The 25440-nt window shown below is 41.4% G+C and overlaps 1 protein-coding gene across 1 annotated transcript in view; it reads left to right on the forward strand.

Annotated features, from left to right (window-relative positions):
- Positions 1–25440, forward strand: part of LOC135200288 (exosome complex exonuclease RRP44-like) — a gene marked incomplete in the record, with an annotated part of 161420 nt that overhangs the window by 131142 nt on the left and 4838 nt on the right. Inside the window, 6 exon segments of the mRNA XM_064228787.1 lie at positions 2022–2177; positions 11121–11277; positions 11659–11745; positions 18068–18288; positions 18774–18942; positions 19130–19339. Of these exon segments, the coding sequence (XP_064084857.1) occupies positions 2022–2177; positions 11121–11277; positions 11659–11745; positions 18068–18288; positions 18774–18942; positions 19130–19339 (1000 nt within the window).

Consider the following 25440-nt stretch of genomic DNA (forward strand, 5'->3'; position numbering starts at 1 on the left):
GGTTGCAATCAGAGTCTCTGGTGTGCCGTTAAAGACCCGAAAAGACCAATGTCCAAAAATGCCTTAGCCTTTTTTGTCAGAAATGGATAACATTGAGAGTTAAAGCGCACGAGGTACGTGCAGTTGCTACATCAATATCGTTCAATAAGAACATGTCGATAAAAAACATCTTAGCAGCCACGTATTGGAGGTGCAACTCAGTGTTTGCCTCTCATTACTTAAAGGATGTAAGGGTAACATATGAGAAATGCTTCTCTCTGGGTCCGTATGTATCAGCGGATACAGTGTTGGGTGAAGGAGAGAAGACTGATCCTTAATTTTTTCTTTATGTTTTGTATAATTTTAATTTCAAAATAGTTTGGTATTGAATTTTAAGGTTGTTTGAAAGGTGGTTGGGGATAACTCTTTCAATCTTAAGTACTAATCCACGGTTAGGATCGGGTGATCGGGATCAGTGTTGTACTCCTTTGTTATGCTATTAGGCATAGTTATATTGTCGTGTAAGTGGATAGGACCTCAGTGACAATTGCCATTAGGTTCTGTCGAGTAAGTGGATAAGACCCCATTGACAGTCCTCACAAGAGCTCTCAACCATAGGTCACACCCTCGTTGAGGCTCTTTAGGCGAAGCAGACTTCTAAGCAGTAGCTATGAAATCTTCCGCCAAAACAGGTAGGAACCAGGATATTGTTTACTATTTTTATTGCCTACAACATATGTTGTTTACCTGTCTAATCAGTAATTAGCTGTCTCTTACCCTCCACCAAAGGTGCCAATCAGCTAAGTATATATCTGACAGGGAAGTTGAATGTATGAAAATGATATTGTTATTGTACAATAAAGTTTCATACATACTTACCTGGCAGATATATACAATTAAATGGCCCACCCAGCCTCCCCTCAGGAGACAGGTGGAAGAGAAAATCTGGTTCTAGAATGGTAATGGTTCCTATTCCTGCCACCCAGTGGCAGGCCGGTAGATCACCTGACCTACCTGTAGCGTGTGCCGCGAAATTTGAATTTCTGTCGGGGACGACGGAGTCTATAGCTAAGTATATATCTGCCAGGTAAGTATGTATGAAACTTTATTGTACAATAACAATATCATTTTCCCTAAAAGTGAAAAAATAAGTGGGGTATAGAGGAAGGAGGGGCATCCATTACACATTACTGGAGAGGGGAATTAGGACAGCAACACATGTTGCTGGCTGAAGAGTGAAGCATCAGTAGGAATCTTGAGGGCATGGTGCCCATATGCTCTCTTCAGAGTGAACTTGAACCATTTTACTGCTTACCAATCCATGCTAACCTAATGTTTTCAGCAGTGAACTCTTGTTTTTAGCAAGATGAGCACTAGAGGTGAGAGCCTTAGTGGCAGCCCTTGACACACATGCTGACGTACATTAAAACTATCAGATACTCAGAATTATTTTCAAGAATAGTTAACAAGAAAATGTTTGTACAAATTTCCTTAAAAGAACAGAGATTGAGTGCTAACTCAAACCCTACTAAGGGAAACCACCAACCTACCAGTGATCAAATGGAGCAGATGCATTCTTTTCAGGATGATGGGGGGTATCTGGGATTATTTCAGCATGGAATGATGCATTAATCTGTAAACTTCATGCCAGCAGAAAAGTTTTAAATCCCCCAGAATGTTTTATATATACATATACGTACATACATACTATATGGTAATTAACTTTCTCTACAGACTGACATTGCAGAAGTATGCTAATATGTCCTTCCTGAATTCTGATATACCTTGTCACTCTTTGGAGATCTTGTTTGATTCTATAGTGCAAATAATTTTTTGATTATTTATTGTTGATTAGTGATTAGATGTATTTTAATTGGATTATGGAATTTCAGTATTAATTGCTATTAATTACCTAGTGATAAGATTACAGGAATAGTACATAAGCTTGGTTAATTGTTTATTCCAAGTAGTTTTTATTTGATTTAACCATAATACCCAGACTTGAGTACAATAATATTTGAGTGTTATTTTTAAAATTCCAGGTTTTGTAAGTCTATCATCAAGTCTCGTGGAGAATTGAGTTATGAACAAGCTCAACAAAGAATTGATGATCCAGCTATGAAAGATGACTTGACAGAATCTCTACGAAATCTCAATATGCTTGCAAAGCAAATAAAAACCAAGAGAATAGAAAACGGGTAAGGAAAATATAAAATATCTTTCAGTTTCTTTTTAAATGTAGAACATTACCATATGGCGAACCTTATCTTTAAAAAATTTGTCCTCTTGATGTTGTTTGGGGCAGGGTAGGGAAAGCACAAAACTGATGGTTGATGAGCCTAGTACAGCACTGAATATGAAGTAGACTACATGAAGGACAGCAAGGTTGACTAACTTGGGCAACTTGATCTCAACAGTCTGATGACTCCTCAGACACTTGAGAGCATTTTGTATTTATAGGAATAGTCGTTAGGGTGACCTTCAAGTGTATTATAGTAGTTAGTATGAGAAAATGCTGATATGAATTGTAAATGGATACATTCTTTTGCTAATTCAGTGAACCATAATGGTGTTAAAGAATGCAGGACATGGATAAATCTACTGATGCCTCCATTAAATAAAACATTTTTAAAGCTGCCAATTGATACAGTAATTGTCAGTTTGGCTCCTGCCAGAGACCAACCACAGAAGTTACCTATAGTTACCAAACAAAAAGGAATATATTATAAATTGTGGCTCTCATAAATGTTGCATTAACGAAATTCTGCTTGGGAGTTTGGTTGATTAGAATATTTAAAGCAGAAAATAAAATGAAATAGTATATCCTTGATAAATATAATGTTATGAAATAGTATTGCATTTATTAAAGAAAATTTTAAGGAATCAAAATGGGAAAGCAGCCAAGTAGCTATAGTTGATTCACTTAAGGTAGATTCTTGTGCCTACGAGACATTTGTTTGGCGGCCTCTGATTGGCTAGTATAGGGAGGCAGGCCGCTTGCTCAGTGTCTCATTATTTTCATCTGTGGCTTAGAAAACTAGCTATATGTTTATATTTCTTCAATCATTTCACGCTTTGCTCAAGATAGGAAAGTTTTGGTCATACCATAGGATTTGGTATTAATTGTACAACTAAGTCATCTTTTCCTGAAATCAATAAGATAAAACACAAAGGAATTACAATGAGTAAAAGTGAAGAGAGAAGCATTTAATTCTTTATACCTGTTTTATCTTATCGGATTTTGCATCATTAACGTGATCAAGATAAAATAAAACTTATTTTGTTCATGAAACTTACCTGTCAGGTATATATATAGCTGTATTTTCTGAAGTCCGACAGAATTTCAAAAACTTCCGGCACACGCAGTGGTCGGCCAGGTGGTTAGTACCCATTTCCGCCGCTGGGAGGCGGGTATCAGGAACCATTCCCATTTTCTATTCATATTTTTTCTGTCGCCGGTGTTGTAAATATCTGTTTGCAGCACCTCCGTCTGGATTTTGGAAACTTTAGCTACTTGAGTATCCCTTTTTGGTTTTTTATGGTTATCTGACTTTGGATCGGTGGCTAGGCACACATTATTTCTGGATTTAATTGATTTTGGCTTTGATTTCTCTTTGAATTAAGATGTCTGGGACTAGTTCCGCTAGCGCCAGGTTTTGCTCTAGGAGTGAGTGTAGAGGTAGGCTACTGAAAGCTTCAGTAGACCCACATACATTGTGTAAAAGTTGCAGGGAGCATGATTGTGTGTATGAGGACTGCTGCAAGGAGTGTGCATGTCTTTCAGATTCTGAGTGGAAGGCGTATGAGACCTATCTTAGAAAGCTTGAACGTGATAGGTTAAGGAGGTCTTCCTCGAGGAGTGTTTCAGGTTAAACAGGTAAGTTAATGTTTCTCCTCCCTATTAACCCTCCTTCTGTAGTTGCTACTCCTAACCCTGTAGTGTTGCCTTCGGGCCCTGAAACAGTGTCTGTAGAGGGTAATGCCCTTTCTCTGATATTGGAATCGATTCGAAACTTAGAATCGAAAGTGCTTGCTTTAGAGAGCAAAAGTTAAGTGGCTAAGTGCAGTGACAGTGCCCCTTGTGTAGTGGAGGGTGCGTCAGATCGGCCTCATTTCGCCTCTAGGCCGGGACCTCTGCTGGACTCCCAGGAACACAGGGGGAGAGCATGTCGAAAGCCGAAGGAGGGTTACGAGGAACCCCCACCGATCTGACGTGCCTTCGGGCAGACCTGAAGATACTCCCAGGCTGCCAAAGTGCGTGCACGTGCACGAATCCTGAAGGATTGCTTCTCGTCCTCCGAAGCGTCCTCCCCGCGCAGGGGTTGGAGCTTTCGGAAGGACTCGCGCCCTCTAAATAGAAGCTTTATAGAAGAGGATGCTTCATGTCCTCTCTCTCTCTCGTCATGCGGTTGCAGTGAGAAGTAAGAAGGCGAATGTCGCCTGAACACGTACGTCTTTCCACCGAGAAATAGGAAAAAAGAAGTCATAGTAGCAGGACGCGTTTGAGCGCGGACGTCCGAGCTTTGTTACTGTGAGAATAAGAAGCATTCCCTCGCCCCCTCTTATTCTCAACACGATCAACCCTTCTCCTGAGACTGCTTTGTGCAGCTCCGGATTTCTCTCCGAGATCTCTCTCGCTCTTCCCTGAAGGCAGTCTCTCGCTTGTTTTGACGCCTGCTCAGGAGCGTGACGCTTTTCTGCACGCTTCTTTTGAACGGACTCGCGCTTGAACGGGATGCTCGGATGGACGCAAAACGCACGCCAGGGAGCCATGAAGCGCGCGCCAAGCGCACGCCATGGTCGCCATGAGCGCCGCCTAGCGCGCCAGGTGGTGTCGCCTGGCTGAACGTTTCTGTTGAACTCTTCAAGCTCTTGTTTCAGATTTGGGCCTAAAGATTTTTACCTCTACCTTCGGTGATCCCTTCTACCTCACCTGCAAAGAATGTGAAGTAAGCAGCGCTTTGGAGGAAGCTTAAAGTGAACAGGCAACTTCGTCTTCGAAACCCAGCAAGACCACGGGTTTCGTGAATTCAAGAGGTCTCTGTCAATTAATATTGCTTTTCGCAAAGTCCAGGATTGGATGGAGTTAAGGAAAGCTCAAGGGAAGATCTCTTTTGCTCTACCGCAGTCAAGACTTTGCGGTAAGGCAGCTACGGGGTATGTAAAAGCTCGACGTCCTGCACGTCATGACGCTCGACAATGTTCAGTAGGATTCTTGCAAAGGCACTCATCAAGAGGACGCAATTCAGGAAAGCGCAAGACAGGACTTCCTTTGCCATACTGCCAATAAATTTAAGCATTAGCAGGCATTCGTTGTGATACGGGAGAGGAAGCTGGTTGGAGAGTTCCTTCCTCTTCTCAGATAATTTTTGCAAGAAAGCTTTTTAGTCCATCTGAAAGGGCTTTCAGATGATAAGTTTTCTTAGTTCCTAGTTCGGGGGGGGGGGACTACGCTGCCGAAGTTGAACATGGGGTCCTACCTGCCGTAAGCCCAGTCTCTTAACAGGATTCTTCCCCCTTCCTCGATTGATACGGGAATCGGAAAAATAATATGCTCGACTTCCTTGATTACGTTTTGTCAATTCAGTGACTTTCCCTCATTGACAATATACTATCGTTATGTCAAGTAAGTGGGTATCCCCTCATTGACAAAATAACTCTTTGTCCCGTAAATGGGTTAGTTCTCATTGCCAAACATCTCAATAACTTTATATTGCGCAAGTGGATGAGCTCTCATTGACAAGATTCGGAAGAGCTCTCATTCATCAATCGCAGACTCGTACAAGAAATAGACTTGTAGACTACGTCAATGGACGCTTATGTCCAATAACATAAGAAGCTTGAGCTATCTGCTTCGATTCTCTACGATTTGTTCATGAATCTTGCCTGTCAGATATATATGTAGCTATATTTCCGAATTCAGCTATAGATATGTCTGCCAGGTAGGTATGAACAAACTTTATTGTATCATAACAATATCATATTTTGCCTTGCGTTATTTTACTACTGGTTGGTTCAAGTCATATACGCATGCTGTAGTTACCTCTACGGATGGCAACCGAGAGGTCTATTATTTTAAGGGCATTTAATCGGTACTCCCTGCAGCCTTCCAGGAGTTTCTGATTTATCTTTTACCGTTTTATGGTAGTGTTATGACGACACAATCGCAGCTCTATATTTAGCGTTTTCTGTTTAACTTAAATATACCAGCTTGAGTCTCTTTCTGCTCAAAATAACAGACCTATTCCTTCGTAGAATAAAGTAGCTGGCAACCCAGGCATAAGAGTAAGAGACGACGAACGTAAGCTGCTGTCACTGTACTCCAACCGAGCCAGTACCAGCTAGTTCGCTGTCATGCGCGGTTGGTTACGTCTCTCTCTCCTGCGGGATTGACTGACTAACCGTATCTCTGCGTGGGCGGTTACGTCTCTCTCTCCTGCGGGATTGACTGACTAACTGTATCTCTGCCCTACAATCACGGACTTTAGCCTAAGATTGAGGGGATTTCTAATATGCATGAATAAACATTGCCTTCGTTTTGCGTAACTATGTTCAACAGAGATATCTCTTTCTTCTTTCGGTACTCATTACCACACTGTAATAGGACTACGAGTCTACCGCGACATTGCACTATTATATGCTCTCCTGCTTAGGTAAAGCGCAGCCTTATTAGGGAAGTAAGCATGCTCGGTGAGGGAATGGATGAGCCTGCTGGGGACCATTTCTTTCCTGAAGTAGTTTGATTCCCTGAATAGACTGCAATTCAGACCTATACAGTTTTTCCTAAACGAAAAACTGAAATATTATCCAAGATCTAGAACAATGATTCTGAAAACATCTCTCAGTGCTTCAAGTATCACCTGAGGTGATAGCGAGAAGGTGCCAGGCATCTGGAGAGGGTTTCAGATGTCCTGGCACATAATCTGGAAGAATTGGAAGCAATTCGGTCGTCCCTCCAGTCCTCAAAGAACGAGTTTTTGGAACCAGTGGTCCAGAGCTCTCTCATATCTTAAGAAGTATCATCTCTCGGTCCCTGTTCGAGTTTACGAGAAAGAGCCTATTATGACAACAGGCATAGAATGTAACGATCCTCAAGAGGTTCGTTACAGGATTGCAAAAAGTCCGTACGAATCTTCTCGATTGATGGCAGCAACTACTGACTTCCGAGTGGAATCTTTGATTAGAAGTATGTTGAGAGTTGTGGAGACTAGGGACGTCCTTTCATACATCTCTTCGCTATGTTGAGGACGAAGAGGCTTCCTCTACTCTGCTCCCTTATTCTCGATCCGGGAGCTGTAGCATTACACGCCATCCTATGGTATTGAACGGGGATGGATGTTTAGTCTCTTTACCCCTTTTTTCAAACTCTTAGGAAATGTAATAAGATGATTTATGACGTCAATAGGGGAGCGACAATGGACGCTGATCGCCCCAGTGTTTGGCCTTCAAGATCCTGGATTCAGCACAGAGGTCACGTCCTTCCTAGTTTCACTTTCCAAGGACCTTTTCCGAGAGAGTCGGTCTACTCTAACAGCCTCACTTCGAAAGGTACCTATAAACCTCTCCGCTCTGAGTCTGACTACGTTCAGATTATCGAGATGTTGACAGGAATAAGATTACCGTCTTCCCTTTCCGTCTGAAGAATGGGATAAGCTGGCAGTCACAACTATTAAAGAATACGCAATTATGTTGTTGACGGCCTTTGGGCTCAGAGATTTGCATCTGTCAAACAACATAGCCCTTCACGATCTTTGAGGTCTGTGGAATCTCGAAACTCACTCACCATCTACTTTTTGTCTCACCTGTTTTCTCGGAGTCAGACACTCGTGCGAGATCAGGCGACATTTAGTAGCCCTGAGTTTCTTGTTGACGAAGTCGGTTGCGTTGATACACCCCCGATGATCGTGTAAAACATGAGTCCAAGTTGGACTTTGTCAGGCATTCGTCCTTCGGGACTGAATCGCCTTTTTTGCTCCGCGCTCCTTTCTCCTGGCACCAGAAGCTCGAGTGCAGGAGTTGCTCATGAGTTGATTCGCTGACAACGTTGGGTTGCGTTGATACACCCCCAAGGTTTGCTTAGCTTGAATCGCCCAGGCAGTCCAGACACTCATCCTTCAGCGAAGAATAGTGCCTTATAGTCTTCAGGGTACAGCCTTGCTGTCCTTGATTCGTCTGACTGGTCACCTGGTCGGTCACCTGACTTTAGTACAGACGGACTGACTGTGCATGTCCAGATCGAAGCTTTCAAAATGGAACTTAGAAGTAGTCTGAAGTTCTTGATGTCAAAGCATTTCGAACCTCTCCTTTCTGTTAACTTTATTGCACGTGACCAGAAAGGCCTATTTTCTAACCACTCTAGATACGACAAACGAGGGTTAGTGAGGTTTTAAGCCATCGTCAGGCGTTTTTTGGCTTTAGAGAACACAATGCGGTGTTGTTCTCTAAACCTTCCGTTGTGGCCTAAGAATGGAAACCCGTCTCCCCCGTTCCTTGGGCCAGAAGCTTGGAATCAAGGGATGGCACAAGTTATTGGGCAACAAGAGCCAGAGAGAGTCCTGTGCCCTGTCGGGTCTCTCAAGTTTTATCTACATAAAACTAAAGAAAGTCGAAGTCCTTTGGACAACTCTGCAGTGTTCCGAAAAAGACCAGACTTGCCCATATCAAAGAACACCCTGGCTTTATTGTTAAGGAGTTCTTTCAAAAAGGCTCTTTCATTGTGTTGTACAAAGATTTGAAATCTTTTGATCTGAATGCTCATGAGGTGAGGGCGCGGCCTCGGAGCAATTTCCACAGAGCATGGCACTCGGTAACATCCTGAGTACCACGTTTTAGCGAAGCAACTCTGTGTTCGCTTCACACTCCCTGCGGGATGTGAAGACGGCATATGAGATCTGCTGCTCGCTAGGGCCATACGTGTCTTGCAGAACCCACAATCTTGGGGGCAAAGAAGTAGCACTCATCCTATCCTGTAGAAAATGGTTAGGAAGAGCTCTTAATTTTAGTTGTTGAGTCGCCGCCAATGGCGGCCGGACTTCTTAACTTTTAAGCCTTAGTTAAAAACACCTTATCTTTGGCTAGGTTGGTCAGGTGGTGATATATATATATATATATATATAATATATATATATATATATATATATATATATATATATATATATATATATATATGATGTATTTTATTTTTTAGCTTCATTAGCCCTCATGGTATGGTTAATATGGTCTAGTCACATTGTGGTCACGCCCCTGTTGACAGATCATCTGGAGTGCACCAGCTATATAGGTCTCTACCTCGCTGGCAACTCTAGTAAAGCAGAAGCAGACTTGGGTGACAGTAATCACGAAGTCAGCTATGCTAACAGGTGGAACCAAGATGTAAATCATCTGCACGCAATTTGTTTCCCAAAATCCTTCTATTCTGTCCCTTCCCACCTCTAACAGTGGGATTCAGCTATATATATATATATCTGACAGGTAAGTTTCATGAACAAAATGATATTTATGATACAATAAAGTTTGTTCATACTTACCTGGCAGATATATATAATCAAGTACCCACCCACCTCCCCTCAGGGGACAGTGGGAATAAAAATATGAATAGAAAATGGGAATGGTTCTTGATACCCGCCTCCCAGCGGCGGGAATGGGTACTAACCACCTGGCCGACCACTGCGTGTGCCGGAAGTTTTTGAAATTCTGTCGGACTTCAGAAAATACGGCTATATATATATCTGCCAGGTAAGTATGAACAAACTTTATTGTATCATAACAATATAATTTTTTCATACAACAAATTCACCCTGAATATGCTGGTGCTTTCAGTTTTTAGATGCGTGTAATATGTAATATGTGAAGAGGAAATTAAGAATATGTCTTATTACGTTGCATTCGCAAATGATTCAAGTTTGATGGTATTGCCAAGAGAATGTGATCTGCAAGACATCTTTGCATCTGTCGTCTCAGCAAGAGATTTGAGTTGCCAATTAGCTATATAAGAGGTTGCAGTTTTGGCAATATTTACCATGTTATATCATTACATTATCTGTAAATAAATACACAGAATTCCCATTATGACTCTTGAACATTTTCAGTCAAATATCATTTAGTATGTCTGGACATATCTGATAAGGAAAAAAATTATAATAATCAGATGGATGCAACTGGTATTGTTAGCTCAGATCTAGGCGGGCTGCGGGGATCATGATTCAGTCCAGCAAAGAAGTTGAACTCTGTGGACAGACTTCGCACTCTTCAACTCAGCCTAAGTTTTAATCAGGTTGTTTCAAAATATTGTTTCCAATTTTATTATATGAATATATTTTCAAACGGAAGAGATATCAAGAGACTTACGTATTTGAGTGATATGAAATAATAATCTCAGTGAAGTAATAGATAACAAAGAACTAAGAAAGATTGACTTTCTTTCAGACTGAGTCAAGTACGGATGCAACATGATAAGACATATTCTTCATTTTCTCTTTACATAATACACACATCTAAATCTGAAAGCATCAGCATATTCAGGGTGATTTTATTGAATGAAAACACGTTTTATTTGATCTTGATACCATGAATTATGCAAAATCCGATGATAAGTAAAAACAGGTATAAAGAAAAAAATGTTTCTCTCTTCACTTTTACTCGTTGTAATTCCTTTGTGCTTTATCTTATTGATTTCAGGAAAAGATTATTTAGTTGTACAATTAATACCGAATCCTTTGGTATGACCATAACTTTCCTATCTTTTGCAAAACGTGAGATAAATGAAGAAATATAAACATATTGGTAGTTTTCTAAGCTACAAATGAAAATATATATGACACTGAGCGAGCAGCACACCTCCTGGTACCAGCCAATCAGAGGCCACCAAACAAACGTCTCATCAATGACCAAAGAAAATCCGTTCCTTAAGAAAAAAAAATAATCGACCTAATAGTGGGGTGGAATGTAGTGGGCTGGGACCCCCCCTTGTGGAACCCTTTTTTGAACAATGTAGTAATTTAGAACTCAAGGTTAACAAGTACTTAACCTTCCCCACCACATATCTCACAATATTTTGTCAGCTTGTCATGTATTTATTTCTTCATTTTGTGCTAGAGGAATATGGTAAACTTAACAAAAATTTATTTAACTTTTCTTCTCAGAGCTTTGGTGCTGGCAAGTATGGAGGTTAAATTCCACATTGATCCTGACAATGATACAGTAATAGATATTGTGGCAAAACAGCATTTGGAGACAATGAGTATGGTAGAAGAATTCATGTTGCTGGCAAATGTCACAGCTGCTGAGACCACACTTCAGGTATGGATCAGTATTGTAGCACTTGAACTAAATGTAAATTTTGGGTACATGTTTATGTATAATTTATATGGTGTACCCACAGTACGGTAAAGCATATCATAAATACACATTGACTGCTTGCCACTCACATCACAAATGGTTGAATATAAGCCAACAACTTATTGGTAGTCCTAATCAGTGCTTCAAACAATTAACCAGCATTTGCCAAGAATTCAGTATCAACTTTTGATTATTGACTTGTTTTCAACCTGTTTTTGGTATGTATGCAGTAAGTTGCCTTTGTGTGTATATTTTTTTTACTGTAGTGTGAACGCAACCATATTATTACATACGACAGAACAGCCAGATTTTGGTAATAAACTTATAAACCATATTTCGCAGCATTTCCCTGATTGTGCTCTGTTGCGTCGGCATCCAGCACCTCCTCCATCCAACTTTGAGCCATTGTTAGCTGCAGCAAAAAGTCAGGTAAGCCTTTCGGTATAATTAAAAAATCTTTACTTGTATTATTTTTGTCTTGACTTTTTGTAGCTATTGTTATATTATAAACTAGCTGTACCCGGCCATGTATTGCTGTGGCTCAGTCTGGTTAAATGGAAAAGAAAGAAAAGAGAAAGCTCCTTTCTCTTACGCTCTCTTTCTCTCTCCAACCATCACCTCTCTCTCTCTCTCTCTCTCTCTCTCTCTCTCTCTCTCTCTCTCTCTCTCTCTCTCTCACTCTAGAGTAGTGCCCCATTTTGCTTGGTGAGATGTACCTGTGCACAGTCTGATTAATCAACCGATATCATGCGTTTAACATACAACTAGAAAACAAATTATAGCTAGAAGTGTTTGCGATCATTCGATGATAAGATTAGTGTGAGAATAGTAGGATAAAGTGCTACTAAGTTAGTTTTTTGAGTGACTTATTGAAAATTCAAACAGGATGGCAGTGAGCACCAACTGTGGAAGGCAATGGAGAAATCTTGCATGCCATGCAGATATGATGACTTAGCAGGAAGGGAACTGGCATTTCTCATCTAGGAGATCAATAACAGCCCTAACCAAAAAGATGCAAAAGTATTCATAGACATATTGGAAGGATATGATCCTTCAAACTGGAACAAGTAAGCAGAAAATATTATGAAAATAATTGAAGGAGTACCAATAAAATAAGATTCAAGTGATCAAGAGACAAAGAAAATTTACATCAATCAACACATTCCAACAAAGAAAATGAATAAGGTGGAAATTGTGAATATACTAATTGACGCATTAGGAAAATGAATGCCTAAAGCATGTACAGTGGCACCTCGAGATACGAAATTAATCCGTTCCGAGGCGGCCTGTGTACCATGAGCTTTTCGTATCTTGAACCGCATTTTACATGTAAAATAGCTAATCCGTTCCAAGCCCTCCAAAAACACCCCGGTAAATTTCATAATAAAGCTAAATTGACCTATAAACAATGAAATACTACAACAATTTGGACCATTCTGTACCTAACTTAATACGTACTGCTAATATGTACTACATAGTACTTGTAAATAAAGTGTATTAGTGTACGTGGTATACAAGAAATACTGTACGTACATACATACGTATGTAGTAAAATGTGGAAGCTTGCATTTTGAATGAGGCTATCTCCGAAAGTGGCGACAGAGGAGGACAAACGGCAGATACGTACGTACACTTAACTTTACGAAACACAAAAAAATGTCAGGAAAACATAAACTAAACTTTACGAAACACATTAACAAAACTGTAACACTTAAGGGGGCCGGCTGGGACCCTTATATATGGGGGTAAAGGCCGAAAAATGCAGTCATGAAAAAATTTATGGAGCTTCATATGGCAATTGAGAATACATATACGAAATATATCGTCAAAATTCCTCTTTCGTAGTCACAGGGTAACTAGTTAACGTAACTCAATAAGCCTAAAACATTGATCCATACAAGAAAATGCAATATTTCTTCTATTATCATAAATTTTGATAATTATTGCCAAAGAAATTGGGAGAAATGACATCTGTAGACATTCCCCGAGTCGAGAAGGGAGACTTCATCCAGCTACTAAGTCCAGTCATGATTCAGTGTGATCACAAACCTCAAGTAGTCTACACGTTTGAGTTTTACCTCTGGCATTCGCCTGGTTTTACGTATGTTTATGTATGTTTCGGCAAGAATTTCATCATGCCAATGAGGAAAAGACAAGGAAAACATCTCGCTAACATACAGACGAAGAAAAATCGCTCAAGTATTATTACAGAATATTGCAAGTGGCTTTGCAATAGAATGAACTACTTTCTTTAACAAAATGGCAGGGACACCATCTGGTCCAGCTGCTTATCCATTTTTAATTTCATTAATAGCCTGCACCAATATTGGCTTCATTAGTATCTATGTCTGATAGATATTCACTATTTTCATCCCTCATTTCTGTATCATCATCTTCATTATCAATTCTAGCGAAGAAAATCAGAAAACATAATATAGTGGACAAAGTAGGAAGATGGATAGAAGAATTTTTACACAACAGAAAACAGATAGATATTGCAAATGATGAGAAATCGGAGGTAGCTAAGGTAATATCCGGTGTGCCACAAGGTACGGTGTTAGCTGCATTGCTGTTTGTTATTATGATTGCAGACATAGACAGTTATGTAAAGGACTCGGTAGTGAGTAGTTTTGCCGATGACACAAGAATAAGTAGAGAAATTACTTGTGATGAAGATAGGAACTTGCTACAAAGAGACCTTAACAAAGTATATGAATGGGCAGAGGTAAATAGGATGGTATTTAACTCTGATAAATTTGAATCAATAAATTACGAAGATAAAGAAGGAAAGCTATTTGCACACTTCAAAACAAGAAAAGCTGAACACATGATTATACTTTATAAAACGTATGTACGTAGTCCACTTGAATATTGCAATATGATATGGTATCCACATTACCCAAAGGATATTGCACAAATAGGGAGTGTACAAAGGTCCTTTAGCTAGAATAGAAGAAGTTAAGGAGCTTGACTACTGGGAAAGACTACAATTTTTAAATTCATATAATCTAGGAAGGAGAAGAGAATGCTACACGATGATACAGGCATGGAAACAGATAGAAGGAATTGCCGGAAGGAGCTAAAAATATCAGAAAGAGCAAGCAGAGGTAGATTAATAGTGCCCAAAACTATACCAGGAAAACTAAGGAAAGCACACAGGACATTAATCCACTACACGCCAGCATCGACAATGCAGCATCTATTCAATGCGTTGCCAGCTCCTCTGAGGAATATATCAGGAGTGAGCATAGATGTGTTTAAGAATAAGCTTGACATATATCTAAGCTGCATTCTAGACCATCCAAGATTGGAAGATGCAAAATATACCGGAAGATGCATTAGCAATTCTCTGGTAGACATTAGAGGTGCCTCACACTGAGGGACCTGGGGCAACCCGAACAAGATGTAAGGTCAAGTGTAAGGCAAGGTCTCTTCCTCTCCCTCTCGCTACTTTCTCTTACTTTCTCTTTCTCTCTCCAACAATCACTGTCTCTTTCCCTCTTTCTTCCTTCTCACTAATACCAACTCTCTCCTCCCAAACACCTGCTCTTCTCTCTCTCTCTCTCTCTCTCTCTCTCTGTCTTTTTTCCTCTTTTCTCCCTAACACCCTAGCTACTCTATCACTTCCTCTCCTTCTCATTCTCTCTCTTGTCAACCCCCGTCTCAAACTCCACCCGCTTTGATGTCATCGATGTTTACCTTATAGTACAGGCAGCCCTGGTTAACGGCAGGGGTTCCGTTCCTGGGGGCACAACACTAAGCAAAATTTGCCTCTAAGTGAAATTCAAAAGTCTATGGGCGTCACAATCCCCCTTACGGTGCCCTAGACTTGTTGACTATGCCTTAGAGCTCAGACAGTGTCACGGCCGGATATTTTGCCCTAATATGTAATAACTTGAATGAAAACATGGAATTTCATTTGCCTAATCATTTACAATTGTCTGCCTGGTAGAGAGAAAGAGAGAGAGAGAGAGAGGTAGGTCTCCTTTTTCAGACTGCTAATGTTTCCTCCATCTCTTTATTTATCATTTCTTCTAGTTGAATCAGCTAAAAAAGCAAGTAAGAATGATACAAGTATTGTTAGTACTGTTATAATCGTTGCTGAAATGCTGCATCCATAACCAACTGAACGCTAACAGTTGTTTTGCTACAACAACCTAACCGAATCTGATAACAACGCTTTGCTTGCATTTCAGCTATCGTATGGTAGTTCTGTTACAAATGACGTTAATTAAGTAGAATAGGACCGATACATTTTTATGTTATACATTTATTCGCTATGGAGAAAATACCGGTATGGAAATATAGTATAGAGTACGTACTGCTAAATTTAAGCTACATTTTTAGCTAAAGCTGAAAAAACAATGTTCACACTGCTAATACTATAAATTATTGTGCATCAGTAACATGATGAAACTCGACCGCAAATAACAGTGAAGAAAATGTATTTTAATAAAATATACTTGCCATGAAAGAACACATTTTACTGTTGTTTTCATGCCGCTAACAGATAAATACGTAAATCTCATATTATTATGATGTAGGATGAAAATAACAAACGTAATCAGTTTTTTACACAAAATAACATGCTCCCGACACCATATATTAACGAAAAAAATAACAATTGAGTTCATAAGACGTACATATTTCAGTCATATTTCAACTTAAAAGCACTTCATATAACAAAAAATAGCCTGTTTACACTAAATAGAAGCAAGAAAATCAAGTTAAGTAGGGCAAAATAACCCTCACTCTGCCCTCAGTTGATTTTTCCAAAGCAAAACGTGGATTGCATTGTTTGTATTTTATAATACTACTATACATAGTAATATGAGACTACATACACTATTATTGGATACAGTGAAGTAAAGCATAACTTTTTAAAAGAGCCAAGGAATAGATGCATATTCGTTATGTTTGTATTTTAGGAGGGTCTCTTGGTGCTTCGGCAAGTACCAAAATATGTACCAATAACCAGACAACAGCACCATCTTTTAACGAAAAAATAACCAAGTCTAGTTCATTGATTTACATAAATTTTCAACTTAAAAAACTCTTCATATAAAGAAAAATAACCTTGTCACATATGAATTTTTTCTAAAGATTAATTGACTATGCTAGATAGAAGCAAGAAAATTGCTCTGAATTGAGTTAAATATGGCAAAATAATGTTACCTCCGCCCTCAGCTGATTTTTTCAAACCAAAACATGATTGGTTTGTTTGTATTTTATTACACAAATAGTAATACAAGACTTCATACAGTATTACTAGATAAAGCGAAGTAAAGGATAACTTTTTAAAAGAGTAGAGGAAAAGATGCATATTCAGTATGTTTGCATTTTATGAGGTGGCCTCAGCACCTAGCCTAAGAAACTGATAACCAGACAGCGGCGCCATAAACCCTACAGAATGTAAAACCCAGTGATGAATATGTTAAACAATCACTGTAAAACTGAAATGCTGCTAACCGATGACGACGGTAACTGCGGGCTGCCTGTATTCTTTTACAAATGATAAGTCATATGTCTACAGAAATTATGTATGATAAATTCATAAAGTAACTAAATCTACGGGTATAACCAGCCCCATTTCACGGGCAGAACCAGCTCCGTTTCAAGGAATCCTTTTCCACCCCCACCCCCTTTGGAGGGGGTGAGGTAGGATGAAACCCCATTATAAAAACACCCATGTATTCAAATGCAATGTTTTGTCAAAATTTTAAAGCAATTGGTGAAGAACTTTCAGATCGTTGCTGTGGTTCAGTCTGGTTAAATGGAAAAGAAAGAAAAGAGAAAGCTCCTATCTCTCTCTCTCTCTCCAACCATCACTGTCTCTTTCCCTCTTTCTTCTCACTAATACAAACTCTCTCTCTCTCTCTCTCTCTCTCTCTCTCTCTCTCTCTCTCTCTCTCTCTCTCTCTCTCTCTCTCTCTCTCTCTCTCTCTCCCTCAAACAACCGTTCCTCTGTCTGTCTGTCTCTCTCACTCACTTTTTCCATCTTTCTCCTACGTAACACCCCCTCTAGTCTCTCTCTCTCTCCTGGTTTTTTTTTTCCTCTTTCATCTCCCTAACACTCCATCTACTCTCTCACTTCCTCTCCCTCTCATTCTCTCTCTGTCAACCCCCTTCTCAAAGTCCACCCGCTTTGATGTCAGTGATGTTTACCCTATAGTATTCTTTTCCAAATGAAAAGTCATGTGTATACAGAAATTATGTATGATAAATTTGTAAAGTAACTAAGTTTACGGGCATAACCAGCCCCGTTTCACAGGCAGAACCAGCTCTGTTTCAGGGAATTCCTTCTCACCCCTACCCTCTTCAGAGGTGAGAGGTACGATGAAACCCCATTATAAAAACACCCACGTATTCGAATGCAATGTTTTGTCAAAATTTCAAAGCAATCGGTGAAGAACATTCGGAGATTTAAGATTTTGAACAAACGAACATTTATATTTTTATTTATAAGGATGAAATGTTATTTAAGGATTGAAAAGTTAATCCTTTCATATTTTCATGAAGAAATAAATTAGGGGTAACTTTGTATAGAACTTAGGAAAGTTGAATTTAAAAACTGGGGTAACAAATTCATGTGTATCTTCATATATTTCCAGTGTTTGAGATGAACGTTTGTTAATTTATACTTGAAGCCTTTTCCATGAATTGGGCAACTTATTTAAAAATTTTTGGAAAGTAATTTGGTAGAGAGTCTGCTGTTTTTTAAATCTTTTTTTCAAGCTTTCTTTTTTTCCAGAATATCACACTAGATGTCAGTAGCAACAAAACTTTAGCCAACAGCTTGAATAAGTCTACAAGGGAGGACAACCCATTCTTCAACAGTATGCTGCGAATTATGACAACAAGGTGCATGATGCAGGCTGTGTATTTCTGCTCAGGAACTCTGGAACCTGAAGAGTACAGTCATTATGGTCTAGCTACACCTACATACACTCACTTTACATCACCAATCAGAAGGTAAAGTCTTTTGATATTTCATAAAAGTTTACATTTACAATATAAATATTCTAAGTAAAGCAGACTTATAGTCATTTTATTTTTCTTCATATATTCAAACTGTATAGGTTTGTTTCTACCACAGACTTAGTAGTGGTGGTAGATCATAAAATTTATATTATATACTGTTAAGGTACCATTATTGTTATATGTGGTTATGAAAGTTGTATGTTCATAGTAGATTTTAACCTGTAACCGGATCTGCACAATAGTGTTTTACCTAAATCAAATAACTGGAAGTGTAATAAGTTTCTTACTTAGTTCATTGACTTGTAACACTTTTTCGGCTAAAACTTTAGTTGTGCATTTACTGCTATATGGATGATTTCTATTTTGTAAAAGGTATGAAAAATTTGTCAACTGTCATATAGTTTTTGTTTTATACTTTTAGTGATCATATAAATTTTCACTTTTTATATACAATATAAGAAATATATTATTTTCAGATATGCAGATATCATTGTGCACAGACTATTAGCAGTCATCATAGAAGCTGAACGTACATACCCAGAACTTCTTGATCCTAAGAAATTGTCTGATTTGAGCCAGCACATCAATTACCGGCATAAAATGGCTCAGTATGCGGGTAGAGGCTCATCAGAAATTACAGCTATTGTAAGGCTTATTATATTTCTTGCAAGACTTTTGTGAAAATAGCTTTAAATCACATTCAAATGCAATGCTTCAGAAAATGGTTGTGTAATGCTGCATCATGATTACATTTCCATTTAGCTAAATAAGTGCAGATTTTAAACTTTCAAATTTATGTAAAACTTATGTTTATTTTTATATGCAATTTCAGGCGTCATTAAAGGGAAAAGTGTCAGAATTTATGTCTTATGTGTTATTCCTACATAAGAATGCTATCCAAGTTTTAGTACCAACAATTGGCCAGCAGTTGACTTTGTATTTAGATAACCGACACAAAAGGAAAGAGGAGAAGCAGGCACCAAAACAAGAAGCCATGGATGTTGATGAGGTGCCTGCACCAGAATTTGAATTTAACGAAAAGGTGAGCAATTTGTTTTTATTTTCTGTACATTGGACTTTTCATGAATGTAGGGAATAAATGATGTTAGGATGATCTTGGGCTGTTAATACATTCTGTAATATTTATGTCCTATTTTTATGTAGGAACTGTTATTCATCATATCTTAATGCTGGCTTTTATTGTCATGTGCATTCACAAAGATGGATTTTTTGAAAAAGGTACATCAGGCAACATTATACTGACTTGAAATATGACTAGAGAAAAGAAAATTCATTAGTGTGAACCTTTGAACTTTGGGCTGTGAGAAGGTTTGACAGGTGAAATGAGGTTTGTCATGACATTCTTCAAACTAAATTCTGAGTCATGGTCATAGTATAAGCCTGTAATCTTCTGTTAGTTATGGCCAAGGGTTTCACCGAGTGTTACACATGTTTTTTTATTTTACGTTTTTGTACATGCAACTTCCCCGGCAGATATATACTTAGCTATAGTCTCCGACGTTCCCGACAGACATTCAAATTTCGCGGCACACGCTACAGGTAGGTCAGGTGATCTACCCTCCCGCCGCTGGGTGGCGGGACTAAGAACCATTCCTGTTTTCTAATCAGATTTTCTCTGTCGCCGGTTCCAACAACACTGTTGTTGGTTCCTCCTGACCTGATTTTCTTATTTCGTTTGCCGTTGATCTTCTGGACAGTATTTTGGTTAAGTATTGGATCATTGGTTTGGCATATGCTATTGTGGATTGTTTTTGGATTACGCTTTTGGATTTTTCTTATAATGTAAGACTCTGGTAGTGTATATAGAGTATGTGTGATGGAATGATGTAAGGCGAGGCTACCGAAAGGTTCGGTAGACCCTCACACTGTATGCATGAGGTGTTGGGGGAATGAATGTACTATTAATAATCCTTGTACTGAGTGTGAAGGCCTGAATGAAAAGGATGGAATTCTCTCTTCTTGTTTGAGGAAGCTTGAGAAAGAGAGGATTAGGAAGGCTTCGTCTAGAAGCGCTAGTAAGTCTCGTTCTAAGGAGCCAGTTGAGGGCACATTAATTCCTGACCCAAACGTAGTTCTAGCATCCTCTCCTACAGTTTCAGCCCCTTCTCCCTTCACCGAACCTGCGGATTCGTCTTTGGAGATGGCTAATATGAAAGCTGCTCTTCGCAGGATGGAGCTGCATGCTTGCTTTGCAAAGTAAGAGTGATGTGATCAGTGAGTGCAGTGTTCCCAGTGCAGTGGAGGGGGTGTCTGATCAGCTCCTCAACGCTCCCAGGTCTAGACCTCTTCCAAACTCCCAGGCCCAGTGGAGGAGGAATGTCAAAAACCGTAAGGAGGTTGTGGAGAATCCCCACCGATCAGGCGTCCCTTCGGCAGGTTCTGTAGTTTCGTCCCAGACTGCCAGGGATCGCCGTAGTAAAGGCATCCTTAAGAAGTGCTTTTCCTCTTCGGACTCGGCTTCTCCGCGACGCGGATGGAGTTCAGCTGAGGATTCTCGTCCCTTGAAGAGAGCCTGGAAGGCTCCCAGCAGTATGTTGGACTCCAGCCTGGAACGCTTTCTAGAGGAGTCCCCTGTGGATAGGAAGAGAGCCAGGAGAGCCCCAGTCAGTCCTGCTCCTTGTACAGCTCTTCCTTCCTCTTGTAAGCCTTTTTCGCCGCCTTCAGAGGACGATCAGGAGACGACTACCAAACGATTCCTGGTAAACCTGCAGGAACAACTTTCGTCGCTGATGGGCGCTCTAGTTAGCGACCCTCCCCGCAAAAAGGATGTTGCGCTCCCGGTTAAGAAGTCTAGGCTCCCTTCTCGCAAGAGGAGTGCATCTCGGGACAGGAGCCCTTCACCAAGAAGCTCCAAGCGCCTCTCCCCTGTCAGACGCTCTCACCCTGATGGGCGCTTTTCGCCTGACAGACGCTCTACACCTGTTAGGCTATCCCCTCCTCTCAAGCGATCTTCACAGGAGGGAAGCTCTCCTCACAGACAGTCCTCTCCTAGTAAGCCCTTGGCTTCAAGTAGGCCTGCAGCGTCAGCCAAGCTCTCGACGCCAGCCAGGCACCAGGCGCCAGCCTCTCTCTCGTCCTCCAGCAGGCGCGATTCTCCACGCAGGCGCTCCTCCCCTAGTAGGCTCTCATCACTTACCAGGCGCTCGGCGCCAGCCACGCACGCGGCGCCATCCAGGCGCTCTCCTTCCGGCAGCCGCGACTCGCAGCTCTTTCCGACTACAAGACCTTAGCAACCCTGCTGGCACAGGAGTTCGGCGATGCTCTTAGCCCAGCTGCTCCTCCCTCTCCTCGGTCTCTTTTCTCGAGCACGAAGACTTCGAAGAGCTCCTCCTTCCTCAAAATGCTACCCACCATTTCGATGAAGAAAGCACTGCAATCTGTGGGCAATTGGCTTAAGTCTAAGGAAGAGTCGGGCAAAACAGTTTTTTTCCTGTCCTCCCTCCAAGCTCTCTGGCAGGCAAGGGATATGGTACGAGACGGGAGAGCCAATGGGGTTGGGACTCCCCTTATCGGCCAAGGCAGACTTCTCTACCTTAGTGGATTCCACAAGAAGGCATTCCCTCCTGACGGCCAAGACAACGTGGGGAATGACGGAACTGGATCACTTTCTCAAGGGACTCTTCAGAGTATTAGAAGTATTTAACTTTTTAGATTGGTCCCTTGGGGCTCTGGCCAGGAAGACTCTGGATCCAGAATTTTTGGGACCTGAAGAACTTAATAGCATTCTGTCGTGCATGGATAAGGCAGTCAGGGACGGATCGGGGGAGTTGGCCTCTCTCTTCGGGGCTGGTATTTTGAAGAAGAGAGCAGTCTATAGCTCTTTCCTTACCAGATCCGTTTCTCAGGTCCAGAGGGCGTCCTTGCTCTACGCCCCTCTGTCTAACCAGTTGTTCCCTAACAAGTTGGTTAAGGATATCTCTCACTCCCTGGCAGAAAAGGCTACTCAAGACCTGTTGGCACAGTCTGCAAGGAAGGCTAGACCAGCTGCTTCCTCCGTCAGGAAGGAGAAACTTCCTTCTCAAGCACCCTTTCGAGGGGGCCCTTCACAAAGACCCCCTTCCAGAGGAAAATATCAGGACAAGCGTGGTAGATCCTCTATCAGGCCCTTCAAGAGGGCTAAATAGAATTCAAGTCTTCCAGACTTCTGTAGGTGCCAGGCTTCTCGAGTTCGCAGAAGCCTGGGCACAGAGAGGAGCGGACAACTGGTCCCTCTTGATCTTAAGAAAAGAATATCTCATCCCCTTCATGGAAAGACCTCCCTTAACTTCAACCCCGAGGGAACTTGCAGCCAATTACAAAGACCCCGCTATATGACAAACCCTTCTTCTGATGGTAGATCAGATGCTGGAGAAGGGAGCCATAGAACCAGTCCAGGATCCCCACTCCCAAGGATTCTACAATCGCCTGTTCCTCGTGCCGAAAGCCTCGGGGGGGGGTGGAGACCGGTTCTGGACGTAAGCACTCTGAATCGCTTTGTAGAGAAGAAGTTCTCCATGGAGACAACCTCTTCGGTTCTTTCTGCGCTCCGTCCGGGAGATTGGATGGTTTCCCTGGACCTTCAGGACGCGTACTTCCATGTACCGATACATCAATCCTCCAGGAAGTACCTAAGATTTATGATACAAGGAAGGATCTTTCAATTCAGGGCTTTGTGCTTCAGTCTGTCGACGGCTCCAGAAGTATTCACGGGGCTTATGAAAAATGTAGCCAGATGGTTGCATCTGGAAGGGGTGAGAATATCTCTTTATCTGGACGACTGGCTTATTCGGGCCAAGTCGGAGACCCAATGTCTGGAGGACATGCATTTGACTTTACGAATGGCCCAGTCCCTTGGACTGATAATCAACCACAAGAAATCGCAGATGGTCCCCACCCAGAACATCATATATCTGGGGATTCGGATGGATTCTTGGGGTTTTCTAGCATCTCCACCCCCGGAAAGAATTGAACGGGGCATAGAGAAGGTGACGACCTTCTTAGAGAGTGAACGAAGCTCTGCAAGGGAGTGGCTGAGTCTGCTGGGGACACTTTCCTCGCTGGAACAATTCTTCTCTCTAGGAAGGCTTCACTTGAGACCCCTACAATTTTATCTAAAACAGATGTGGGATCAAGGGTCAGGAGACCTTGCGGACTCCTTCCCGATCCTAACAGAGGTGAAAAAGGATCTGAGTTGGTGGCTTTCCCCACTCAGGAGAAACAAAGGCTTGTCTCTTTTAAAACCGAACCCACGCCTAGTGTTGTTCTCAGACGCGTCGGAGTCGGGATGGGGAGGAACACTAGGGGCAAAAGAAGTGTCAGGCACCTGGAAGGGGGACCAGGTGAACTGGCACATCAACAAGAAGGAGTTGTTGGCAGTCTTTTTAGCTCTGAAAAGTTTCAAGCCAGAAGTCAGAGGCTCGGTGGTCCAGATCAATTCGGACAACACCACGGCCCTAGCATACATAAGGAAGCAGGGAGGGACGCATTCCTTCTCCCTGTACGAGACAGCAAGAATCCTGCTACTTTGGGCAGAGGAAAGAAATATTACGCTTCCTACCAGATTCGTTCAGGGGTAGAAGAACGTAAGAGCGAACCTACTGAGCAGGAGGAATCAAGTCCTACCCACAGAATGGACTCTTCATCTAGACGTTTGCCAGATGTAGTGGAACCTTTGGGGCAGACCACACATAGACCTGTTTGCCACGAATTGGAACAAGAGACTGGACAACTTTTGCTCTTCCATTTCGGATCCGAGGGCAATAGCAATAGACGCTCTACTTCTGGACTGAGCAGGAGTAGACGCCTACGCGTTTCCCCCACTCAAACTCGTAGGGGAAGTGATGAGAAAGTTTGTCTCCTCAACAGGAACAAAACTTATTCTGGTCGCTCCGTTTTGGCCCGCTCAGGATTGGTTCACAGAGGTACTGGAATGGACGGTGGACTTCCCCAGATCTTCCACTCAGGAGAGATCTGCTCAGACAACCCCACTTCGACAGGTTTCACAAAAACCTCCCCGCTCTCTGCCTGACTGCATTCAGACTATCGAAAGATTCGTCAGAGCAAGAGGCTTTTCGCACAAAGCTGCTAGCACGATTGCCAGAGCCCGCAGGTCATCAACCTTGCAAGTTTACCAATCAAAGTGGGAAGTCTTCAGGAGATGGTGTAGGTCGAAAAAGCTATCCTCATCCAATACCTCTGTGACCATGATTGCCGACTTTCTTCTCTTTTTAAGAGAGGAATGTAACCTAGCTGTGTCTACGATTAAGGGGTATCATAGTATGCTATCCGCAGTTTTCAGGAACAGAGACCTGAGAATTGCGGAGGATAAAGATCTGCATGACCTGATCAGATCTTTTGAAACTACCAAGAGAAAGTCCTCTAGACCTCCTAGTTGGAACCTGGATGTAGTCTTGAAATTCTTGGTATCATAAAGGTTCGAACCTCCTCAACAGGCGTCCTTCAGGGATCTGACGAGAAAGTCTGTTTCTTTAAGCTCTGGCAACTGCTAAGAGAGTCAGCGAGTTGCAAGCGCTGGATGCGAGAGTAGGGTTTAAAGTGGATTCGGCAATCTGCTCCTTTAAACCATTATTCTTAGCAAAGAATGAGAATCCCTCGAAACCATGGCCTAGAAGTTTCGAAGTAAAAGGTCTCTCACCCTTAGTGGGAAGAGAGGCAGAGAGATCCCTGTGCCCTGTCAGGACCCTTAAATTTTTACCTAGATAGAAAAAAGAAACTTACGGGAAGCCTGGACAGTCTCTGGTGTTCTGTCAGGGACCCTAATAGACCCATCTCTAAAAATGCTCTAGCATTCTTTTTGAGAAGCATCATTACAGAAGCGCATGAGTCATGCGATGAAGAACAATTTAAACACCTGAGAGTGAAAGCGCATGAAATAAGGGCCATTGCGACATCTCTGGCGTTTCAGAAAAACATGTCTCTGAACGACATTCTGGCCTCTACTTACTGGAGATGCAACTCAGTATTTGCATCTCACTACTTAAGAGACATAAGAGTAACTTACGATAAGTGCTTCTCGTTGGGGCCCTACGTATCTGCAGATTCGGTCCTGAGACAGGGATTTTAATTTGGTGTCTTTTTATTGTTGTTTGAAAGAAGGTTTGGGGAACCTCTTTCAATCGTAGT

Source organism: Macrobrachium nipponense, chromosome 26 (assembly GCF_015104395.2).
Source record: "Macrobrachium nipponense isolate FS-2020 chromosome 26, ASM1510439v2, whole genome shotgun sequence".
NCBI classification, from domain to species: Eukaryota; Metazoa; Arthropoda; class Malacostraca; order Decapoda; family Palaemonidae; genus Macrobrachium; species Macrobrachium nipponense.